Here is a 22002-nt window from a genome sequence, read left to right as displayed (position 1 = left end):
TGGATGTCCGACCTCTGCTTGAAGACCTCCAAAGAAAAGACCGACCACTTCCTAAGGCAGCCCATGCCACACTGGAAGAGTTCTAATAGTCAGAAAGTTTTCCCTGACATTAAGCCTCAGTTTGCCCCCTTCACACCTTCCATTCATTAACAACAACAGCATCTCATATTTCTATAGCACTCTCAGGGTAACAAAGCACTTACCGTATTACGTTACCTCATTTGAGCCTCCCAATAATCCTATGAGATAGGTATTACTTTTATTCCTATTGTACAAAAGAGGAAATTGGGGTTCAGACATGTAAGTGACCGCTCCGAGTGACCCAGCAACCGCCTGAGATAAGGTCTGAGTCCAGATCTTTCAGACTCCAATCCAACAATCTATCTACTATCCGTGCTGCTTCTCCTTCTGGGGCCAAACAGAATACAGCTTTCATATTATAGCCCTTCAAAAACCTGAAGATTACTATAAAGTTACACTCTGCCACATACTCTCACCTAACCCAGATCTTCTGTTCTCCAAGCTAACTATTCCAGGTTCTTTAAAATGGTACTTGTACAATAAGCTTCTCAATCACTTTTCTAAAGCACTTTCTAGCCTAATAGCATCCTTGGGGGTGGCCAGAGCTGAATGACATACTCTGTGTTCTTACCAAGAAAGACTATATATAGATGGACTCTTTCCTTCTTACCACAGTCCTGGGCCTCTCGTAATGCAGCCTAAAATGCATTCCCTTTTTTGACTGTCATCTCATCCTCCTTCCTCTTCCTTCCACGATGTTCTGTCTGTACACCTTTGCACTTGCAGTTGCCATGCTTGCTGTGCCACGCCTCTTTATCTCTCTCTCTAAGAATACTTAGTTTTTTTCTAAACTAGGTGCAAGCCCCCTTTCTTACCTGAAGTCTTTCCTGATTCCCCTTCCAATGTTCCCTACCCTCACTCCCAACAGCGAGTGCCGTCTCCTAATACCTTATATATATTTTTGTATACATATGGACGTGTAGTTTTTCCTAACAGAAAGCAAATTTTTTGAGGGCGGGGATGGTTTGGTTTATATTAGTGGTATCCCCACTGCCTAGCCCAGTGCTTGGTACTTTGTAGACACTGACCAAATGCTTGTTTATTGGGTCGAACTGAGTTTCAGTCCATAAGCAAATTTTACTATAGATTGTACTCTGTCCTCTATTTCTAACTCTGCCATAATGAGTCAGGTAGAAACTTGGGACAACCATATTTTAGAAATATTAAAAAGAACTCAGTATGGAGTTTTTTTTTTAAGTATAGGCTATGATAAATGCCAGCATGTGATGCATTTGTAATGTGTATACGTAGCTCTGCTTATTCATAGATGGGTCTCTCCCTCTTTATATGCAAAGAACAATTAATTCAGAAATTCCTTCTTCTACAATCATGAAAACTATATGGCATCTTTTAAAATAGTTTGCATTTGTCAATATTGTTCCACAGAAATGTACGGGACAAAATTGTCAGCATTTTAGCTTAGATCACATCTGTCCACTCCTAGCAGAGGACTTTACTAAGAGTTCTTTATGGGAAAAAAGCAAGCACTTACTAAATCTGAAGTTGATTGGGGCACGGGAAACTTTTCTCTGCAGCAGGGCAAGACACCAAGTGACTAGTTACTTCCATTATAAGAGAATGTCTTGGGGAAGCAGGCAAAGACGGTGGTTCATTCTGACAAAGCAGGACCCCCTACTGATTCCCACTTTTGGCAATAAGTCCATTATTTTATAACTCTTTTTCTTCAACTACAAATCAAATTATTGATCCACATCTGTAAGATCTGCAAGCTTGAGAAGCTTTGTGTGGAATTTTACAGGCAAGTAATCTATAGCATCAAGTGTTAGAATACATTTTTATTTCATGGCCAACCAATTAGTGCTATCAGCAGCAAGCTCTATTGCTTCAGTGTGGGGATTAGAGATGGTAAAATGATGGACATTTGAGTTTTAAATGTTTCTCTTCCCTCTCCACAAGATGGTTTATTTAGTCTTTCTTCCAGCTTGGTGGTAAAGCACAATACTATGTATTTTAGATTAGGGTAGTATACTTTGGTAAGGTTATGACTATGACTCCATGGACAAAATGAATTAAGTTACAAAAAGGAAAAGAACAGATACCACTACTACTTTCCTACAGGTGAGACACATGGAGTGTAAAATCTATCAAGGAAAGAATTGCTGCTAACTTGGTTACTGAAACTCAGTAGTATCTTGAAATCCAAATTTAATGGAAAGAAAACACGTAGAGCAATCAACGTCTATGCAACAGCCACCTTAATGTATATTTTTGGAACTGCAAAATGGACCAAAATTTGGCAAGAATACCGACAAAAGCTGTATAATAATAAGACACAGGACCGAGCACCCTGATACGTCATATAGAAAGATTAACACTTCCTGAGCAAAAGGAAAAGAAAAAAGACATATTCTCAGAGCCCACAATAAGTTTACAGGCAAAACAATAACAAACGTATGGAAATACTTTTGGGGAAAACCAAATATATTTACATTAAGCAGTAGCAAAGGCTGATTACACATACATGCTACTAGATTTGTTTTATGTAACCCAAAGTGGTTCATTTCCACATCTAAAAGAGCTCTAAAAGAGCTAAGCTCAAACACTGGAATCAAAAATGTCTCTATAGGCTATGTCCACATACAAGAGAAATAAATGCATGAGAGATGGAGATTTGTTTATGTAACCAAGACCAGGGAATCACCGTTACATTAAATCAGTGTTTATCATGAAAGGAAGCAGAAGAAAGTCTGCAACATCATTGTAGGATGTAAAAGCTTACCATCTCCTGGACACAGCAATACATGAATTGCAGGCTAGAGTCACACAGTGCAGAGTTACTAACTGTCATGGACTAACAGACAACAAATTTCCCCACCACAAATACACACTTACAAGTGTTCTGGACAACGCCTTTAATAAGCTGTATCAGAGTTTGACGCAATATCGCAGACTATAATAACAAAGATATGACACCGATCTATAAGAATTTAGTAACAATGTTTTTATGAGATGTTGCCATACTACATACTCATAATTTCCAAGCTACTTTAACATCCAATGAAAGGCTTTCAACTTATAGACATATGGTAGAAGAAATCACACACATTTGGGAATGGGATGAAGCACTTATCATTCCCTTCATTCTATCTGGGACTGAACTTGTATAGACTCAGAGGATGCTTACAGATGAGCTCATATCTGGACTACTTTTATTCACCTACAAAAACAATGACTTTATCTACCTCTGCAATAACAGTCTATGAGACATTAGATATAAAAATAATAGCAGGTACGTGGCTTGTCACAGGACAGTTTCTACCTACGCTCCATTAAATAAGAAAAATGAATTGTTAATAATAATAACTATGATACTGGAAGCTCATATTGATATACTGTTTGCCATACATTATCTAATTTGAACTGAATAATTACCTTGGGACGTAGGTATCATAGGTATTATGATCCCAGTTTTATAGATGAGGAAACCAAACCCTGGAGAGATGAAGTGATTTGCATAAACAAGTTAATATCATAACTAATGTTTGAATGTAGATCCCCTGATTCCAAATCCATGGTCCTTTCTATTCTAGAGCTTTTAGAAATGCAAGGAAACACAAGAAACATGAGGGAAGCCTCGAGCGTAGGGCTCAAACAGATGAAGGACAGGGAGGCAACAAAAAGTGAGGTAAAAACCACCAAGAAGACTCTGTCTCCTTTGCACCTTTATTTAGCCCTGGTTTTCTGGCTGGGGAAATCTCTATTAAATAGAGATAGTAGAGCCAAATATTAAGGTCAGATAGGGTTTCTTTTACCACGTTTGCATTTAGTGGTTCAGAAGAACTTATGTCCTCCATCTGCTCTAAAGACAATAGAAATTTCACTGGATAAGAACAATTTAACTTCTGGGCCACCATTCTGCAATTATCACATAATAAGAACCCACAGGAAAACAAGTTTCCTTGTCACTGATTGTTATAACCAGCCAGTACTCTTATGGAAGGCCTGCCACGGATTTCCAAAGACATGCTGTTGGTAAAATGTAGAAATTCCCTTTGTCTTCATAAGATGACTTTAACCTGTGTCTGCATTTACTAATGAAAATCATCTTGTTATTGAGTTACAAAAAATCTGGGTCATCAGAAAGACATACTGCACTACAGCAATTGCTGGGAAATGAAATTTCACTTGAAAATATCTATCATTTCCCTTCAAGGAATTTAAAGGACACCCTGATCTTACTGGAGAAAAAGAAGTCAAATTGTTTTTCACACTTGCAGCTTTTACTGCAGCAACATCTGTGCGTTCCTTGTCAAAGAGTAAATTAAGATTTTAATTCAATTCCATAACTTTTAATCAAGAACCTAGATGAAGATACCCTATTAGATAGTAGATATCCAAAGCCCAAAACCAAATCATTTCTGTCCTCAAGAAACTTATATTCTGAATGTAAACTGTTTGCATTTTTGTTTTTCTTCCCGGGTTATGTTTACCTTCCGAATCCAATTCTTCCTGTGCAACAAGAGAACTGTTGGGTTCTGCACACATAGATTGTATCTAGGATATACTGTGACATATTTAACTGGTATAGGATTGCTTGCCATCTGGGGGAGGGGGTGGAGGGAGGGAGGGGAAAAGTCAGAACAGAAGTGAGTGCAAGGGGTAATGTAAAAAAATTACCCAGACATGGGTTCTGTCAATAAAAAGTTATAATTTAAAAAAAAAAAGTTAAAAAAAGAAAAGGTTAATTTCCTATTTCCTAAAATAAAAGGAGACTCCTAATGTGAGAGAAGTCCATGGTCATCAAAGACAGGAAAAAAAATGAGAGTGGAGAAAAAACAAAATAAAACATTAAAAATTGAAAAAAAAAAGAAACATTCTGTTGATGCGGGGGTGGTAGATATAACTAATGTCAGTCATAATAGGGTTTTGACATAATTTTTACAGAGATTCTAAGAATTATAATGCATCTCATGGGAAAGGAAAGAAATTGCTTTCACAAAAAAGGAAACCAATGGGCCCATATATTCCTTTTTGGTCCTATTGCCCATTCTCCCTCCATTTTCCTCATCTTAAGCAACAGCCAAATAAAGCATCAGAAAATCTCTAACATAATTAAATGTAACTGAATCGAAGGTTAAGAAAGGAATAAAGGAGGAAAAAGCCACACTGTTTTAATGAGTACAGTCTATGTGAGAGACACAAAATATGCATAGATGTCCAGGGATATATTTGTTTCTATCTATCAAAACGTTACTTAGATGTAAAAATATGCTCAGAAAAAAGTGAAAATAAGTCCACTCTCTTGCTTCACATAGTCAAGGAGAGGGACTAATTAAGTTTATGGAGCAGCTAGCTGAAGGCTAAAGGCTAAAATAACTCTCCTGGAATAAGAATATTTAATTCAAAACAAAAAAAAACATTTTGCAGATTAGAGAGAGAAACTTCCAAAGATTAAGTTTTCAGTAAGCCCAATTATTTTAATTTCAGTGTTCATAGGGACTAGAGAAATACAGAGTTAGAGTTTGAAGGGACTTTTCAGGTCATTGCCTGAGAACCTCAGAGAGCAAAAGAAAAGATATTCCTTTTTGTTGATTTTCATGCTTAAATCTCAGCACAATGTGATTGAGAAGACAATAAGAGGCATGCATTCCATCTTTTTTTTTAGTTTTTGAAGAAACTACAAATAAAGATGCCTTTTCTAAAGGCTTTGAAGTCCAGATTGGTATATCTACATAGTTAAAACCTCCCATCCAGATGTGAGAGAAAGTAGGCTAAAGAAAATCAAATGTTTCAAAAAAGGGACTCTGTCTTTAGATGTAGTCTAGAAGTTAAAATGTTAGCATTCAGTAAACAGGAATCTCAATAAGAATTTCAAGTTTGTTTGTTTGGGGGAGGAGGGTTAGTTCTCAGATGGAACTGGCGGGCCACTCCACTCCACTGGAGTGGAAAGAGAACTGGCTCTTTCTTCGTCAGAGACTTGAGTTTAAATCCCTTCATCTCTAGGCCTCAGTTGCCTCATGTAATGGGAGAAGGATGGACTAGAGGGCTTCTAATTAACTGGGGAAGAATGGGGCAGAAGGGAGGGAGAACCACACATGTCCTCAGAAGAATTAGCTGCAATGGCCCTTCTGTAAACCCCAGCGGGAATGTAGCTTGGCTTATCTAAGTACACAAGTTCTTGAAAATGAGGCCAGAATGGCTAAATCAGGAGAGAACAGAACCATTCCTTAGATTCAAACTTTTTAAATAGGGGGCCAGTTCACTGTCCCTCAGACTGTTGGAGGGCCAGACTATAGTAAAAATACAAACTTTGTTTTGTGGGCCTTTAAATAAAGAAACTTCCTAGCCCTGGGGGAGGGGGATAAACGTCCTCAGCTGCTGCATCTGGCCCCTGGGGCCGTAGTTTGAGGACCCCTGCCTTAGAATATAGTCATTTTCATGACTAGGAACAACCCCTGAGTTCAGGTTATCAAAGTTTTAATTTGGAGACAATACTTTATGCATATTATTTAATATCAAAATTAATTTGTAGTTACTGAGGCATAATAGCAGAAATGTGCTAGCAGCCCAATATAATTTTCTACCTCTCTGGCATGTTAAAAAGTCAACTCATATACATCTGATCTGCTCTTTTCTTTTAATCATCAGAAGGGGCACAGTTACTTGGTTTGGCTCACCTGAATTATTCATGGGCCGACCCAATGTATCCTTTAAAGACACTGACTGAAACCCTTTGCATTGTTATTTTTGCCTTCTTTTCTGCTTCCTTTATTTTCAACACTTTAGAAACCCCTGAAAAGAAAGGGCACAGAGGGAAAGACAACAAAGACTCTTGCCTGAACAGAGTCAATACTAATCATGGGGATTTTCTTCTTCTGAAATATGTCTCATGACCACTGGAGATGATGGAGATAGAGAAAATTATCACACTGACTCCTCTTTTTGATTTCTTGCAATAACTTCTCATGATTTTTAAAATCAAGACACTACTTTTCCATAGTTTTCTTAGCAGTAACTATAGTTACGGTGATGTCAGTGCAAGAATTTGTATAGAGGTTTGAAAAGAAGCTTTAAATATGCTAAGACAAAGAACAGCTTTGTTAAGAACCAGAGCACGTATTACTCCTAACAGAAAAAGACTCAATTTGATGATCAATAACAGAATGCTGAGGTTCAGTTGTTTTTAGTTATTCCTGACTTTTGGAGACCCCCCCCCATTTGAGGTATTCTTGGGAGACCTCTAGAGGTCTGCAATTTTCTTCTCCGTCATTACAGATGAGGAAATAGAGGCAAAAAGTGCCCAATGGCTTTTTCCTGGGGTCATACAGCTAAGAAATATCTTAGGCCAGATTTGAATTCATGAAGAGGAGTCTTCCTCACTCCAGTCTCTATAGCACCACCTCACTGCCCCAGTAATAGTAATAGGTGGCATATATTTAATGCTTTAGGGTTCACAAAGGGCTTTACGAATACCATCTCATTTGCTCTTCACAACAACCACTGGAGGTAGATGTTATTATGATCTCATTTTTACAGATGAGGAAACTGAGGCATACGGAAACCCAATGTTTTGTCAAGAGTTGCATAGGCAACGAGTGTACAAGCCGCATTTGAACTCAGGTCTTCTCAACTTCAACCCCAGCACAGAGCCACCTCACTGCTTCCAAAATGTTGCCTCCAAAAATATAAAGAAATGCATTCCTGAAGCAGTTAACACCACATCTCTCCCCATCCTTCTGAATATTCTTGTTTCTAGGCCTTTATAATATTACTTGACATCAGCTTTCTATATGTCAACAATTTGGTGCCATAATAAAAATGAAATCTATTTCTTTAAAGTTTTCAGGCCACTTTACATTATCTCATCTGAGTATAGTAGCAAGTCTCTAAGTTAATGGTGCTGCAATAAAAATAATGATAATATTCTTATTTTGTAGGTGATGAAACTAAGGTTTACAAGGTTCAAAGAGCCATAATAATGCTGGCATGATGCTCCAGCACAATCTGCTTATGTAAAATGCCAGGTCTTGAACATAGGTCTTCTTTACTCTAAAGGGAAAAATTCTATTCGTGATACGGTGATCCCACTGTCTTTTAAGTTGCCATTAAAAGTTCTGTAAGCCATTTGGAAGTTTTATTCCATCTTACAGATCAGTAGGGAACATTGTGGCAAAAAAGAATCAAGCCTGACTCTTATTTCTAGGATTCTTGTTGGCCCACTAAGACAATTTGGTTTATTATTGATATCCAGCTTGATCATTTTAAGGTTTTTTATTACTAATTAATAGAAAAGGCTTTACCATTTCTAGTGGAGAATCTTCTTCATGCAAGCATTATTTAACTTCATTGATGGGATGGTATTTGTTAGTTAAATCTCAAAAGCAAGGGGTACATGTTGTGACATTGATATTGAGCCATTGTTTGACTGCGAATATGAATTCCAATTATAAATTAAATAAAATGTAGTCTCAAAGTTTGGAGGTGACAACCTTAAGAGAAGAGAATACATAAAAACGAGGCATCATTTTGCCTTGATCTTTCTGCCTCTCAAAGGCCAAGTCTTCTTTTAAGACTGAGCTCAGATCACAACTGTCTCCTGAAGACTCTCCAGCTTCCTGACTTCTTGACAAAGTGTTAACATACTCTCCCACTCCAGGTTTCTTTGTCTATATTATTTTTTTCTAGGAGAATGGAAGCTTTTAATTGATGTTTATTGAATTGGACTGAAACCATCATATAGATCAAGGAGGGCAAGAAGAGGCATGGTTATTGTGAGGTTTCTTTTTTAAAAAGTCTAAAAGGCTGTATGTATGTGTAGGTATGTTTCTCTCTCTCTCTCTCTCTCTCTCTCTGTGTGTGTATGTGTGTGTGTGAATGTTACAATAGAAGCTCCAGGAGGGTCAGTGATAGTAAAAGTATGTATATATTATGAGACAAGAATATATTCTGGATCCCAGAATAACCTGATGTCTTGAGCTTTAGCAATATGCTGAATATTGTGTTTCATAAGACAGTTTCACAGCTAGTATTATTATATTGGAAAGGACTATTCACTTAACTTTTAAAAATGCCTTGGATTAAAACATCCTCAGGACACGGGTGCAAGAGCAGATTTAAGAATGACCCGACCAGAAACATGAGTTCCTTCTCTCTCTTTTTTCACTGTCTGATGAAATATTCGGGATGGCATCCTAACTTTGTTCAGTCACATCCACCTCAGTCATGTTACAGGTTGCAGGTAAGTCTTGATGAAAAAATTACAAAATATTACTAGGAAATGATTTCCTGGCAAAGGCTTTCTAGGTCATATGTGTACCTACTCCACCTCAATAGAGAGGGAATATTGTCATCCTGTTCTTGATCCTCTTCCATGCTTCCTTCCCCATCAAAGAAAAAAAATAGAGAAAGAAACAGAGAGGAAGGAAACTGGAAGACAGAGACAGAGAAATATAATACTGCATAGAAAAATTTAAAGACAGGATTTATACACAAATCTTTTTTTAAAGGCTGAATTCAGTCAAGGAGTCTTTTAAAAAGTGGATTGTTTGACTGGATTCAATAGAATTTTTTTCCAAGTGATTTTATGTGTATAAACATCCTATATTCCTACTAATTGTAGAAATGACAGCCAGATGCAAAATAGGCAAAGAAAATCCCACTGCAGCTAAATGTGGAGAGGTGAGGAAGGAGTGCTTTTCTCGGAGGTAGAGAATGTTAGGGCCTGAATGAATTTTTAAAATCACCTAAGGTGTTATCACACTCTAGACAATTTAAAAATGCTTCAACTTTTTGGCTCCTTTGTCGAGATTAGAATGGATTCTGATAGGTCACTGGCAAAAGAAATTAAAGCAGCTTTTTTTCCCTTCTCTCTATCCTGAGGGAAGAAACCCTACTCTCAGAGACCTTCTCAGTCTGATATATACTTGACTAAAGATTCCCTCGACAATATCCCCGAAGCACGCTCTCTGGCCTATCTTTTACCCACAACCCCGTGTACATCTCATTCCATTTCCTGAATCTCCTTCCATTGCTTTTTGCTTCTTTGCAACTCCCCCAATTGCTCTTCATTTTTCCCCTTGAGGATCCAAAAAGAACACCCTTTCCCACATGACAGTTTGCCAAATCCTTAAAGATGGCTCTCATTTCTCCCAGCTTTGGCCCTCCCTCTAATTCATCTATTTCTTGATGTCTTTGGAAAATTATCTATCATAAACTCATCAACCTACAAATGACTGTGGGGGGGATTTGTAGTTTGGCATAAATTAAATTGACATCTCTATTTCTTCTGATGGTCCTGTTTTTCTTTCCAGGCACCTGAAGTCATAGTCTCAGGATTATTTTGTATTCTTCTCCTGCCCTCACAGCCTTCAAATCTAATCAATTGCCTAGTCCTTTGGGATGTTGCTTTGGATACACTTCTCACATCTGGCACCTCTTCTGGGCCAAAAGCTAATATCACCTCACCCATATGCTATGATCTGGATGGGAACCACGACCAGAGTGCCGTTTCTTCCTCCTGTAAATTCTCTCTCCAATCTGTTCTTTATCCTACTGCCTTAGCCAGCATCTTAATGCATTTTCCCAAGTGGAGTGAAGGATAAAGTCCTCATTCTGGCATTCATGCCTTGTATCACAGGGTATGGATCATATCTGGCTTCAACCACATTTCTAGTTTTATCTTATCTTCTGTACTCATAATTTTAACCAAATTGCACAACTTACTACCTGCCTCTCACCTTATCCTACCCTTTGTTGTTTCCATGTTCCTTTCTAAATTATGAGCTGTTGCTAGCTGTGATAGTTGATGTGACTTAAGTATGCATTTCCCTCCTCCCAAAGACTCATTCAAAACCTAAAACAGCATGGGAGAGGAGGTGGAGGGTTGGCCTTGGAATCAGAAAGGTGGGTTCCAATCCTTCCATGGGACAATTCACATCCTCTCTGGGAGATGGTGGCTTGATACTATCATGGATGAGCACATGCCCCACATAACTTAAGTAGATGAATAGTCAGACTGCATTAGTGGGAAAATTTGCACAGCAGGAGTTCTCTACACAAGGAACAGCAGAGATGTAGACGTCCCCACCTCCTCATACACTCACCCACAACGTTAAGCATGTCTGATTTGGAGCAGAAAGATTGGGTTTGTCTTCTGGCTTTTCCACTTAACACCTATGTGACCTTGGGGAAGCCTCAATTTCCTCATCTTTAAAATGAGAGGATAGGACTATATCCCTTGGAGGGTCCTTTGTAGCTCTAAATCTGTGAAGCACTGCATCAGGGCATGGCTCATGGTCAACAAGAGACTGAGAAGTTCTGAAGTAAATAGACATCTTTGTGATGCTCAAGAGTTAGAATACTCATTTCTTAACAATGCCAATCTCTTTCTATTTCCCCCTAAAATGTAAGAAGAGCAAGACTGTATGACAGCATCTTTTGGGCACACTCCATTTTTTAAACGGAAAGATGTTTGGAAAATCCTTGTTTTTTTCTTTCTGAAAATGTCATCTCCGTACATGTGATGAAAATTTTAGCTTAGTATACCATCACAATTCATTTCCCCTCCTGAGGCTTGCTCTGCAAACCAGCAGTGAAGTTTTACATATATATGAGAAAAGGAAAGGACTGCAATCCCTTTTCTCCTATTGTTCAGAGATATACTTGATAAGTCTCGTAATTATTCTCTTTCTGAGAGAACAGAGAGTGCTTAAGTTAAATAACTATTGAGTCACAGATGACAGATATTTCAGCTCTTTCCCACTACAATAGAAGCCCTTCCCTTTCTACCTTTTTCACTCCCTCCTTAACTCTTTACAAACGGGCTTCTTACCTCACCATTCCCTTAAATCCTCTCTCTCTCTCTCTCTCTCTCTCTCTCTCTCTCTCTCTCTCTCTCTCTCCCCTCCCTCCCTCCCTCTCTCTCTCTCTCTCTCTCACACACACACACACACACACCTTACTAAGGATCTCTTCGTAGCCAAATCCAATGGCTTTTTTCTCGATCTCCATTCTTCTTTGCTAACTCCATAGCCATTAATATTATTGTTGGTTGATGCTTCTTTCTTCTCTAGGTCTCTGAGATACTTCCTCCTGGATCTCCTACATTTCTGACTTATGTCTCTTTCACTGGATCTGCATCCAAATCACCCTCTAAACTTGGGTGTCCCTTAGGCTCTGTCCTGAGCCCCCTTCTCTTCTCCCTATGCTACTTCAGTTGTTGATCTCATCAGTTCCCATGGATTAGGTGATCATTCTGATGCTAATAATTCTCAAATCTACCTTTACTGCCCCAAAATCTCTGATGACTTTCATTCTTGCATCTCCTATTACCTTTCAGTCATCTCAAAATAGACATCCAGTAGACATTTTAAGCTTAACATATCCAAAGTGGAATTCATTATCTTTTCCCTTAAGCTCCCCTTAAGCATCTCTTTTTTCTAATCACAGGGAGAGCAACACTATTGTCTCAGTCCTTCAGGCTCACCATTGAGGAGTTTCTAGATCCCTTGCTATCTATCACCCACCATAACCAATCTGTTGCCAAGGTCTGTCACTTTCACCTTTGCAACATCTCTCAAATATGACCCCTTCTCTCCTCTGATATCTGCTCTCATCCACCTCATGCCTGCTGGTAGGCCTGGCCGCCTCCAGACTCTCTCCTCTCCAATCCCCTCTCCGATCAGCCATTAACACAGTTTTCCGAAAGCACAAGTCTGATCATATATACTGCCTCTTTTCTTGAGAAATTCTGGTGGTTCCCTATTGCCTCCAGGAGCAAAAGTAAAATGCTCTGCTTGGCATTCAAAGTTCTCCATGACTTAGTCTTCTCCTCCCTTTTCAATCTCCTTCTACTTCACTCCCTGACACCTTCTCTTTGATTCAATGACTTTGGCTTCCTGGCTGTTCCACAAAAAAGACCCTCTCTCTGGCTATCTCCCATGCCTGGAATGCTCTTCCTTCTCCACTCTGCCTACTGAATTCCCTAGCTATCTTTAAATCCCAACTATAATCCTCCCTCCTAAAGGAAGCCTAGCTTAAGCTTTCTTACTTCCAATGCCTACCCTCTCTTAATTATTGCCAATTCCTCCTGCATATGGCTTGGCTTGTATATATTTGTTCACATATCGTCTCTCCCACTAGATTGTAAACTCCACGAGGGCAGGGCCTGCTTTTTGCCTCCTTTTGAATTTGAAGTACTTAGCATAGCCTCTGGTATACAGTAGTCACTTCATAAATATTAGCTGACGGATTGATATCCATACTCAGCTTAAGGGCCATGCTGGAGCCTTAAATGAACTTCGTCCAGTCATGAAAATTCAACTTGACAGAGAGTCAGAAATATCTGTTATTCCCATGAGCCCACCTTGTTAAAAATAATTTTAGAGTGATTTTGTCTGCATGTGGAGATATGGCTTATGGTTTCAAACCCTTCTAATGTGCCTCCCTTAGATGGTTTGTGACATGTAATTGGCTAACAAAATGAGCTAGAATTTTTTTCCTATTTCTACTCTGCCCCCCCCACCGACTTTGTTCCATCTGTATTTTAGAACAAATTTCAGTAATTCAGGTCATGTAATCATTGCTTCTTCATGGAAATCTAGTTGAAAAAAAATGCAACCCTTTGATTTGCATTTTTCCTAAAATTTTTAACTTTTAATCTTTCCTTTCCATTTCTCTGTCTCTTCCCCTCTCCCTCGCTCTCTCTTCCTTCCATCTCTCTCAATCATCATTTTCTGAAAAGTAAATATAACTTGTAAATCTGATATAAATTCAGACAAACTGTGTAAAGCACCCAACAGCTGCTTTCTCAAAGTGGCAAACTGTTATAACACATTTACTAAGTTTTACTGAGATGGAGGATAATTTTTGAATCCTGCCTTCTACAGTTCTACCAATCAGGCAGCCAGTAATTAGTTCGGTTGCCGTAGGTGATGCTGAACAACTCAGTCCCTATGGACACCGTTGCGCTTAGTTGATATTGCCGAATTCTTTTACCATTTTGACCAAATTCCCAGCTTGATTTTTGGATGTCATTTTCAAGTAAATGACAATTATCAGGCGAAGACTATAAAGGTTTGAAGTAGATCACCTTTGTCTCTAGATCACCACATTACTTAGAATCATTGTGGGGCCTCTCACACCTTAGAACTCCATGCCTGAACATTTAATACCATACAAGGATGACTATTATGTACATCTTGTACATGAAATCAGGCTGTTATTCACTGTACTTCTTTGACGTTCAGAGACATGCTAAAATTCTTAGCATTAAATTTTCGTACTGAAAATGGAAATAACCCATTTAAAACAGCACTTAAATGGGGTCGGGCACAGTTGGCACTTAATGAATGCTTACTGATTACAAGATTAAAGCATCAACTTGTGCCTAATTTTCTGGCTTTGTTTCTGAATGAAATCTACAGCACATCTTTCCCAATCACCTAAGCCTTGTTAACCTCCCAACTGACCAGCTGCACACAGCAAACTCTGCTGGAAAACCATTCTGAAATTCCAAGAAAGTAAAATGCAGTCATTTCTGTTTTTAAGTATCTCAAACCTAAGTAGAAAAATTAATGCTGCTACTGGGATGCAAGGTGGTGGTGCTGGAGCTATTGAAGACTGAAGGTGATTGCTAAGGGAGACTCTTAGCCATGGGAGACTTAGCTTCCCATGATTGGGAAGTGAGGAAGAGTTGAAACATTTCCCTAACCTTTCTCCAGGGGAAAAGCATTCTCTGAGGAGTCAAGATTATTCCTAAGATACGTGTGTGTGTGTGTGTGTGTGTGTGTGTGTGTGTTCCTTGCTTGATTTCAAGGCAAAATGAAAAATCCATGTATTTTTACCTGTATTTGTCCCTGGGGACAAAAAGTAATCTCTCTTGCTGGAGGAGCTTAGGAGTCAAGATTCCTAAGTTCTGTTTTAATATTGATGAACTGCTTAATGTATAATGCTGAGTGTTGAGTCACTAGAACTAATTGGTCATAGATTTCTTCTACAGAAAGCAAGTGGCTATAAAGGCCCCCAAAGTAGAGCCATTTTTAGCCTCAAAGTTTGCATCATGGCACATCTTAGGTGAGACATTTATTACCTACAGTGGTGACAAGACACATGATGCCCAAGAGAGTCAAAAAGCAGCATATCATTTCTAGATTTTTTTCCAAGGTAAGATTTACAAGTTTGTGCTTCAGGGGAGGGGTGTTGAGTTGGGAGTCAGAGGAAGGACCTGAGGTTCAGAACAGAATTCTGTCAATTACTACCCGCTAGACTTCACTTCTTTTGGGCCTCAGTTTCCCTGACTATAAAGTAAAGTTGTTGAACGATATGCCCTCTGAGATCCCTTTCATCTCTAAATGGCTGATTTCTGATTTATGCCAGCTGAGTGCAGCCACAGACTGGGAGCCTACTAGAAAAAGGAGCAAGAGGGTCACATAAGTTGATATTATCAAAGAGAATATTTTTATTAAAATAAAACTTTGATTCATCTTAATAATGGATCTCTATGTCAGTAGGTAAGTCAGATGTGAATGCACCAAATTATCAAACTAGAAGACTGATCTTTAAAAAATAATATAGACACAGGCTGGGGCAGCTTGGTGATGCAGTGGAATGAGCACTGGCTTTGGAATCAGGACAACCAGAGTTCAAGCTGACATCAGCTTTCTATAGTTCAACAATTTGCTGCCCTGATAAAAATGAACATCTATTACTTTCAAGTTTTCAGGCCCCTTTACATTATCTTATCTGCATATATCAGCAAGTCTCTTGAGCTTATGGTACTATAATAATAATAATTATTATTAATATTCCTATTTTATACATGATGAAACTAAAGTTTACAAGAGTCAAAGAGCCATAATAATGCTGAAGTGATCCTGAAGCACAATCTGCTTATATGAAATACTAGGACTTGAACATAGATCTTCTTTTACTCTATAAGGGGACAGGTTAGCTAAAGGTGAGCTCTTGAGGCAGGAATTAGCATTCTCATGGACCTAAATAATGTTACTAGTTTGCTCAATTAACTTAAGTCACCTAGAGATGAATTCAGAGGCTCAGGGAATTCATCACCCAACTTAGATTTTTTTGAATATAAAACAAAAGTCTCTAAGATAGAATCGAGAATGACTAAGTGAAAATCAACAAAAAAACAGTAAATAATTTTGTAAGAATTATGTCAGAAGTGACAAAGCGTAATGTTAGCTAAAATTGACATGAAAATCTAAGGCAAAAAGGGCAAAGCTATTTTTTTTTTTATTTTTGGTTGTTGTAATTGTTGTTTTGGTTCTATTAAGGAAAACAGACGGATCGAGGAAAGGACAACAGTTAAAGGATGGCAAAATTAGGGAATTTATTTTCCTGAATCCTTTCATGTCACTAGAAAAGGGACACTCCATGGGAGGGCCCATGTATGTTTACTTGACATTATGGTGTCTGACAATTATATGCATTTTAGGAATGACTTGAATGGAGGTAATGATCACTCATGCAGTTTATGTATTTGAAATGTCAAAGTCAGGATTCAAAAAGATGCAATTTAATAGGGATTAGTGTCATCTTATACCCGGTTTCCAAAATAACTTCCCAAGTATGAGGTGAGGAGATCATGGTAGACAGCACTTTGTTTGAGAATGGAGCTGGTGGGTTCAATGTACAACAGGCTCCATATAAGTCAACACTGTGATGTAGAATTCAAGAAAGTAAATATAATTTCAGGCAACAATTGTGTCTTGGGCCAGGGGAATAAAGGGCTTTAACTTTATACCACATGAGGACAATCTGAAGGAACCATCACCATTAGGCCTGTAGAAGAGAAGGCTCAGTGGGGGGAGGTGGGGAAAGGGCTATTATAGCTGTCTTCAAGTATTTGAATAAAGAATATGTGAATGAAAAAACTATTGTGTGATAAGTGTGTATCAAGCATTAGTAAGTGCTGTGGACACATATAAGAAAGGAAATATAGTTCCTGGGCTTAAGAAATTTATAGTCTAATAATGAGAGAGAACCTATATAGGAGAGTAGAGTTCAAGGAAGAGATTTGTACCTGAGAAGCTTTTAAGATAAGTAGAACCACTGAGGATAAGACTGACACACTTTCCTTTAGTAATGTGAATACTATGGTTTGATATGGTGCCAGAATTGGCCAAGGGAAAATAAGAGCCAGGCAGCAAGGGATTCCAAGAAGGAAAGGTTAAATCATCTAGGATATAATGTCTGGTCACAGTTGTGAGGATATGGCCAGGAAAGTAACAATAAATGATAATGATAAAACATCCATTTTTATATCATTACCTGTATATTACCTTAGAACAAGAGTCATTACTCTGGGGTATGTGACATTATTCTTTTAATATTTAGATAACTATATTTCAATAAAATCGGTTTCTTTTATCATCATATTTTATAATTTTCAAAACATGATCCTGGGGAGGGATACTTGGCCCCATCAGATTGTCAAAGGGATCAGTGACACAAAAATGGTTAAAAATTTCTGCTTTAGAACTTTATTTTTGGTATCTTAAATAATGCTAACTTAACATGAAAGAGTTAACTTTTTAAATTTTGCTGTTAAGTTGGCACTTTGGGATTTATACATACCCTTTCATTAGCTCCGGAGCAAGAAAAAAGGATAGTTAGTCAAAAGATATCAGCTTTGTCATTAACTGACAGTGAGATTGACTAGCTCCATATCCATTATATAGAAATAGGAAAGATGCCTCTGTTTAGGAATTCTACCTCAGTGGTCAGGTGATGAAGAATGAGTAGAGCATCTGGGGAATGAGAAACCAGAAAGAATTCCTCCAGCATAGCCTTGTGCCTTGCATCCCTATGTAAACAGCATTTATCCTCTCCTGGAGATCCTCACCCTACTTCCTCAGTCAAAAATAAGAATAAAATGGTTCCCGTTTTAAGAGCTTTAAGTGCTGGGAGCTAAGCATTGCATGTCAGAAAAAGTTTGCAATGATGAAGTCTTAAAATTCAGTTAATACTTGAGTACGGAGGCAATAATTCTATGAAAAACCATCGTTCATCAAGGCTTATCAAGATAAGGATTAACTGCTGAGTGGTAAAAGGTTTTTGAGGGAGGAAAGCATATATACTCAGGGCTCTCAAGTGAAACCCTTTAAGACTATGCCACAAACTGACCTGAAGAAATCAAACCTCTCTCTTGAGAACAGGACTATGATTTCAAGTGACAGACCTAGTTGGTACGCTATTGCCTGCAATCCCTAAATGTTAGTGACTGCATGAAAACTGACACATTTTAACAGAAAACATCTTAGCTATGGAATAAAGCAGGTGCACAAAAAGTAGTCTTACAGATAAATACAGAAAAGCCAATCTACTGACATGGTCACCAATTTAGACAATTTTCATGAAGTAGAGCCATAGTAGAGCCAGGATGCTTTCTTTACCTCATTACACCAAAACACTACATGCCTTGAGTGACAGTCACAAATGTCTCTTTGGCAGTAAACTGGGAGCACCTTGAGAAATTGCAGCAACTTAGCTTACTGACTAAGAAATCCCGGCTTGCATTAGATTAGTCACCCATAACAGATAGATAGATGAGTGGGCCCTTAGTGAGAAGCCACATTACACGTCAAGCCCATGGGTGGACATGTAAGTTAGATGGGAAAATCTGTCTGAAAAACACTAGATGGATCTTGAGAACAATTTAAAACCACTGGGTCAGACTACAAGAGGTCACTTAAGTGTGTTGGTATTTAAGAATTAGTTATGACTATGAAACAGTCTTTTGTAAGACATTTCATAAGATTCCAAAATAACCCCCAACCCCCACAAAACTGACTGGTACTAGAGACTGTTTACAAAAATTCTAGAGTTGGAATGGATGTTAGAAATGTCAAGTCCGAAAGCAATATCTTAGACCAGTTGTGTCAAACTCAGATAGAAACGGATCCCTACTAGTTGGCTCATTGACTTAGAAAATTTATTTTATTAAACATTTTCCAAGTATATTTTAATCAGGTTTGAGTCAGGAATTTTGTAGGCTTCCAGTTTGATAATTGTATCTTGCACCATGATAACTTGGAAAATGATCATGAATTGGGCTCAGCCTCTATTTAAATCATTATAATATAACCTAGGACAGAAAGACTATTTGTGGTGTAATCATTATCCTCAGAGAATTCCTAACCTCTTCTCTTCCTATTTTTAAAATTATTACAGCTTTTTGTTTACAAGACTTATGCATGGGTAATTTTTCAGCATTGACCCTCGCAGAACCTTCTGTTCCAACTTTTCCCCTCCTTCCTCCCACCCTCTCCCCAATACATGTTAAATAGTTAAAGTATATGTTAAATTCTCTTCCTATTTAGAGGAAAAATGTACAATGGCCATAGTCACATAAGTAACTAATATATAGACACCTATATATTACATACTTGTACATATTATAATATATAGGCTCTACTCAATTCAATAAACATTTGTCACCACAGGTCTGACTGTGACATTTCCATCTTGAAGAAACTTCAATGGCTTCTCATAACCTCAAGTATAAAATACATTTTTCTGTTGGCTATTTTAAGTCATCCACCATCTGGCTTCATCCTATCATTTTAGACTCATTTCCTGCTGCTCCCTTCTCATGCCCTCCACATCCCAACCAAACTGGCCTATTTTTTTGTTCTCACCTTTTAACTTTCTGCATCCTAAATGTGCCTCTGAGCAAGCTATCCTGTGTGCTTGGAATACTTGCCCCTTCATCTCCTTTTTTTAGAAGCCCTAGCTCTCTTCAGGATCAGTTAAAAATGCTCCTTTCTACCAGAGGCCTTTTTTTTTTTATAACCCTCATTTGTATTTGTTTACTTCTGCCTCATTTCTAAATTTTTTTTCACATAAACTTTTATCTATATTTCTGTGCAATCATGATTTACCTATAATGGAATGTAACCTTCCTGGAAGGAAAGGTCTGTTTTATTTTTCTATCTCCTAGGTCTAGTATAGTGAATATCTGGCACATAGTAGGTGCCTAATAAATGCACATTGAATCGAAGTGAATTAGGATGGCCAAAATTTGCCAAAGAAGAATATACCATGCCAAATATACCTTCCCCAGAACTACCTGGGGAAGGAGCTAACCGAAGCTACTTGCCAATGGTATGTGTTATAATACAATATTCATTAATCCAATGAACCAACCATTCCAACACTTGGATCTTGGACCACAAGCACAAGAAAATGCAAGAGACTAGTGCATATGGATGGCAACAGTCAGAACAGGAAAATGGGCTATATCAGAAACCAGAAGAGTTACCTATAAAACTAAGATGCAACCAATCCCCAGATGTTCCTGAAATCAATGAAACAAATTATTTTCAGCTTATATGGTGAAGGAAGGATCATGGTCATCTCCACCAGTCCTCAAAAGATGGCCAGAAACATTCATAAGGACTTCGGAATCAAGGCACAACTTATCAGAAGAAAACCTGATTCTCTAATGCAACAGAGAGACAAATATGATAATCAAAATATCAACATGTCTCTGAAGTACTGATAAAATGTTCAAATCAATGAGCCTTGACAGGTGGTCTTTTTCACAGTCACAAATCAATGTTGCCTTTAGGCAGGCACGTTTCTTATACTTGCAATTTCTATTTGGCTACAGAGCAACCAACCATATTTTAAAACAAAAGCATATGAATATGAAACAGTAATGAAAATGGTGACTTAGGCTAAGAAGAAATAAGTTCATATTTGTGATATATTAAGAACATTGAAAATAACAGATTTTTGTATTGTAATACAATCTAGAACTTATAAGAATCTAACTGCTTACAATATATTTAATAAAGAATGATAGTTGAATATATAGATTTACAAAATAACCTTGAATTTGTGCAGGGAGAAATAAATAGTGAGCCTTTTCTCTCAGTCTACAAATAAGGTGAACTTGGCTTTGTCTTGCCGAAGATTTGTTTTGGATTTGTCTTGCTAACAAAACGAGCTTGAATACAAATCCAAAATTATAGAAAAAGAGAATCTACTAGGAAATCTTCCTCCAAGACTTCTGCAAAGAAAATCAAACAGTGCACCTGCCATCCCAGCAGAAAATATATTTTGAACTCCTAAAATGTAAAGGCACCTACAAGTTTATCACTAATATGGGTATTATCAATTAGATTATCTGAAAGATTACACACATTTTTTTGGGGGGGGGAGTATGTGTAGTGAAAATCAAACCAAAAATAATATAATTGTTAAATGACATCTTATGTAAAATAGACTGGAAAGCTTTTGAAGCAAGCAGTTAAAACTTCAGTGAATTATCAAAAATATATAAATTTATATGTCAAAAGAGCTAAAAATGAACAGAAATCAATGTCATTTAAAATGTTACATGCATGATGATTATGGTTTGTTAGATTATACTGTACCTTTCTTGAGTCCACTAATGCAAGCTAAAAAAAGATTTTCATAAAGTTAAACTCAATATATAAGACATTTTCTTTATATAACATATTCTCTTAAAATCAAACATTTTCAACTACAGTACAAATAGACTTTCTCCTTCCTTTAAGGTGCATGCAACAGAAAGTGGAGATAGTCAATAAAATTCAATACTATCAGTAAAACATTTTCCCCCTAAAACCAGATGATGCATTAATTGTTACAACCCTTAGGGACCATTCATAATGAAAATTATATATATATATATTATATATATATATATTAGGCTGTTTTGAGACACAGTTCTTTAATTGCTTATAGTACATAGCTCTATCATTTGCCTGAATCAACCCTTAAATTTAATCAAAACTATCAGGTTATTTAATCATTCAAGAAGATGTTGACATATTCTCTCTCCCTCCCCCTCCCTATCTCTCCTCCTCCTTTTCTCTCTCCTCCCTCACATCCGCACCCACACAAGACACTGAGAACACATGCATATTTAAAATTAATTAGGGGTGATTCTAAGGTATTTTTAATTCTTTG

The 22002-nt window shown here is 37.6% G+C and overlaps 1 protein-coding gene across 8 annotated transcripts in view; it reads right to left on the bottom strand.

Annotated features, from left to right (window-relative positions):
• Nucleotides 1-22002, bottom strand: part of LOC100919025 (protocadherin-11 X-linked) — a 559214-nt gene that overhangs the window by 96874 nt on the left and 440338 nt on the right. For 6 of the 8 annotated variants that reach the window (XM_031944703.1, XM_031944704.1, XM_031944705.1 and 3 more), the window contains one exon: nt 21444-21467. The exons of the other annotated variants lie outside the window; for them this stretch is intronic. In XM_031944703.1, coding sequence (XP_031800563.1) covers nt 21444-21467 — 24 coding nt within the window. The remainder of the gene's footprint in view (nt 1-21443; nt 21468-22002) is intronic. 8 annotated transcript variants of the gene reach the window in all.

Source organism: Sarcophilus harrisii, chromosome X (assembly GCF_902635505.1).
Source record: "Sarcophilus harrisii chromosome X, mSarHar1.11, whole genome shotgun sequence".
Lineage (NCBI taxonomy): Eukaryota > Metazoa > Chordata > Mammalia > Dasyuromorphia > Dasyuridae > Sarcophilus > Sarcophilus harrisii.
This window is presented reverse-complemented; position numbering and strand designations above follow the sequence as displayed.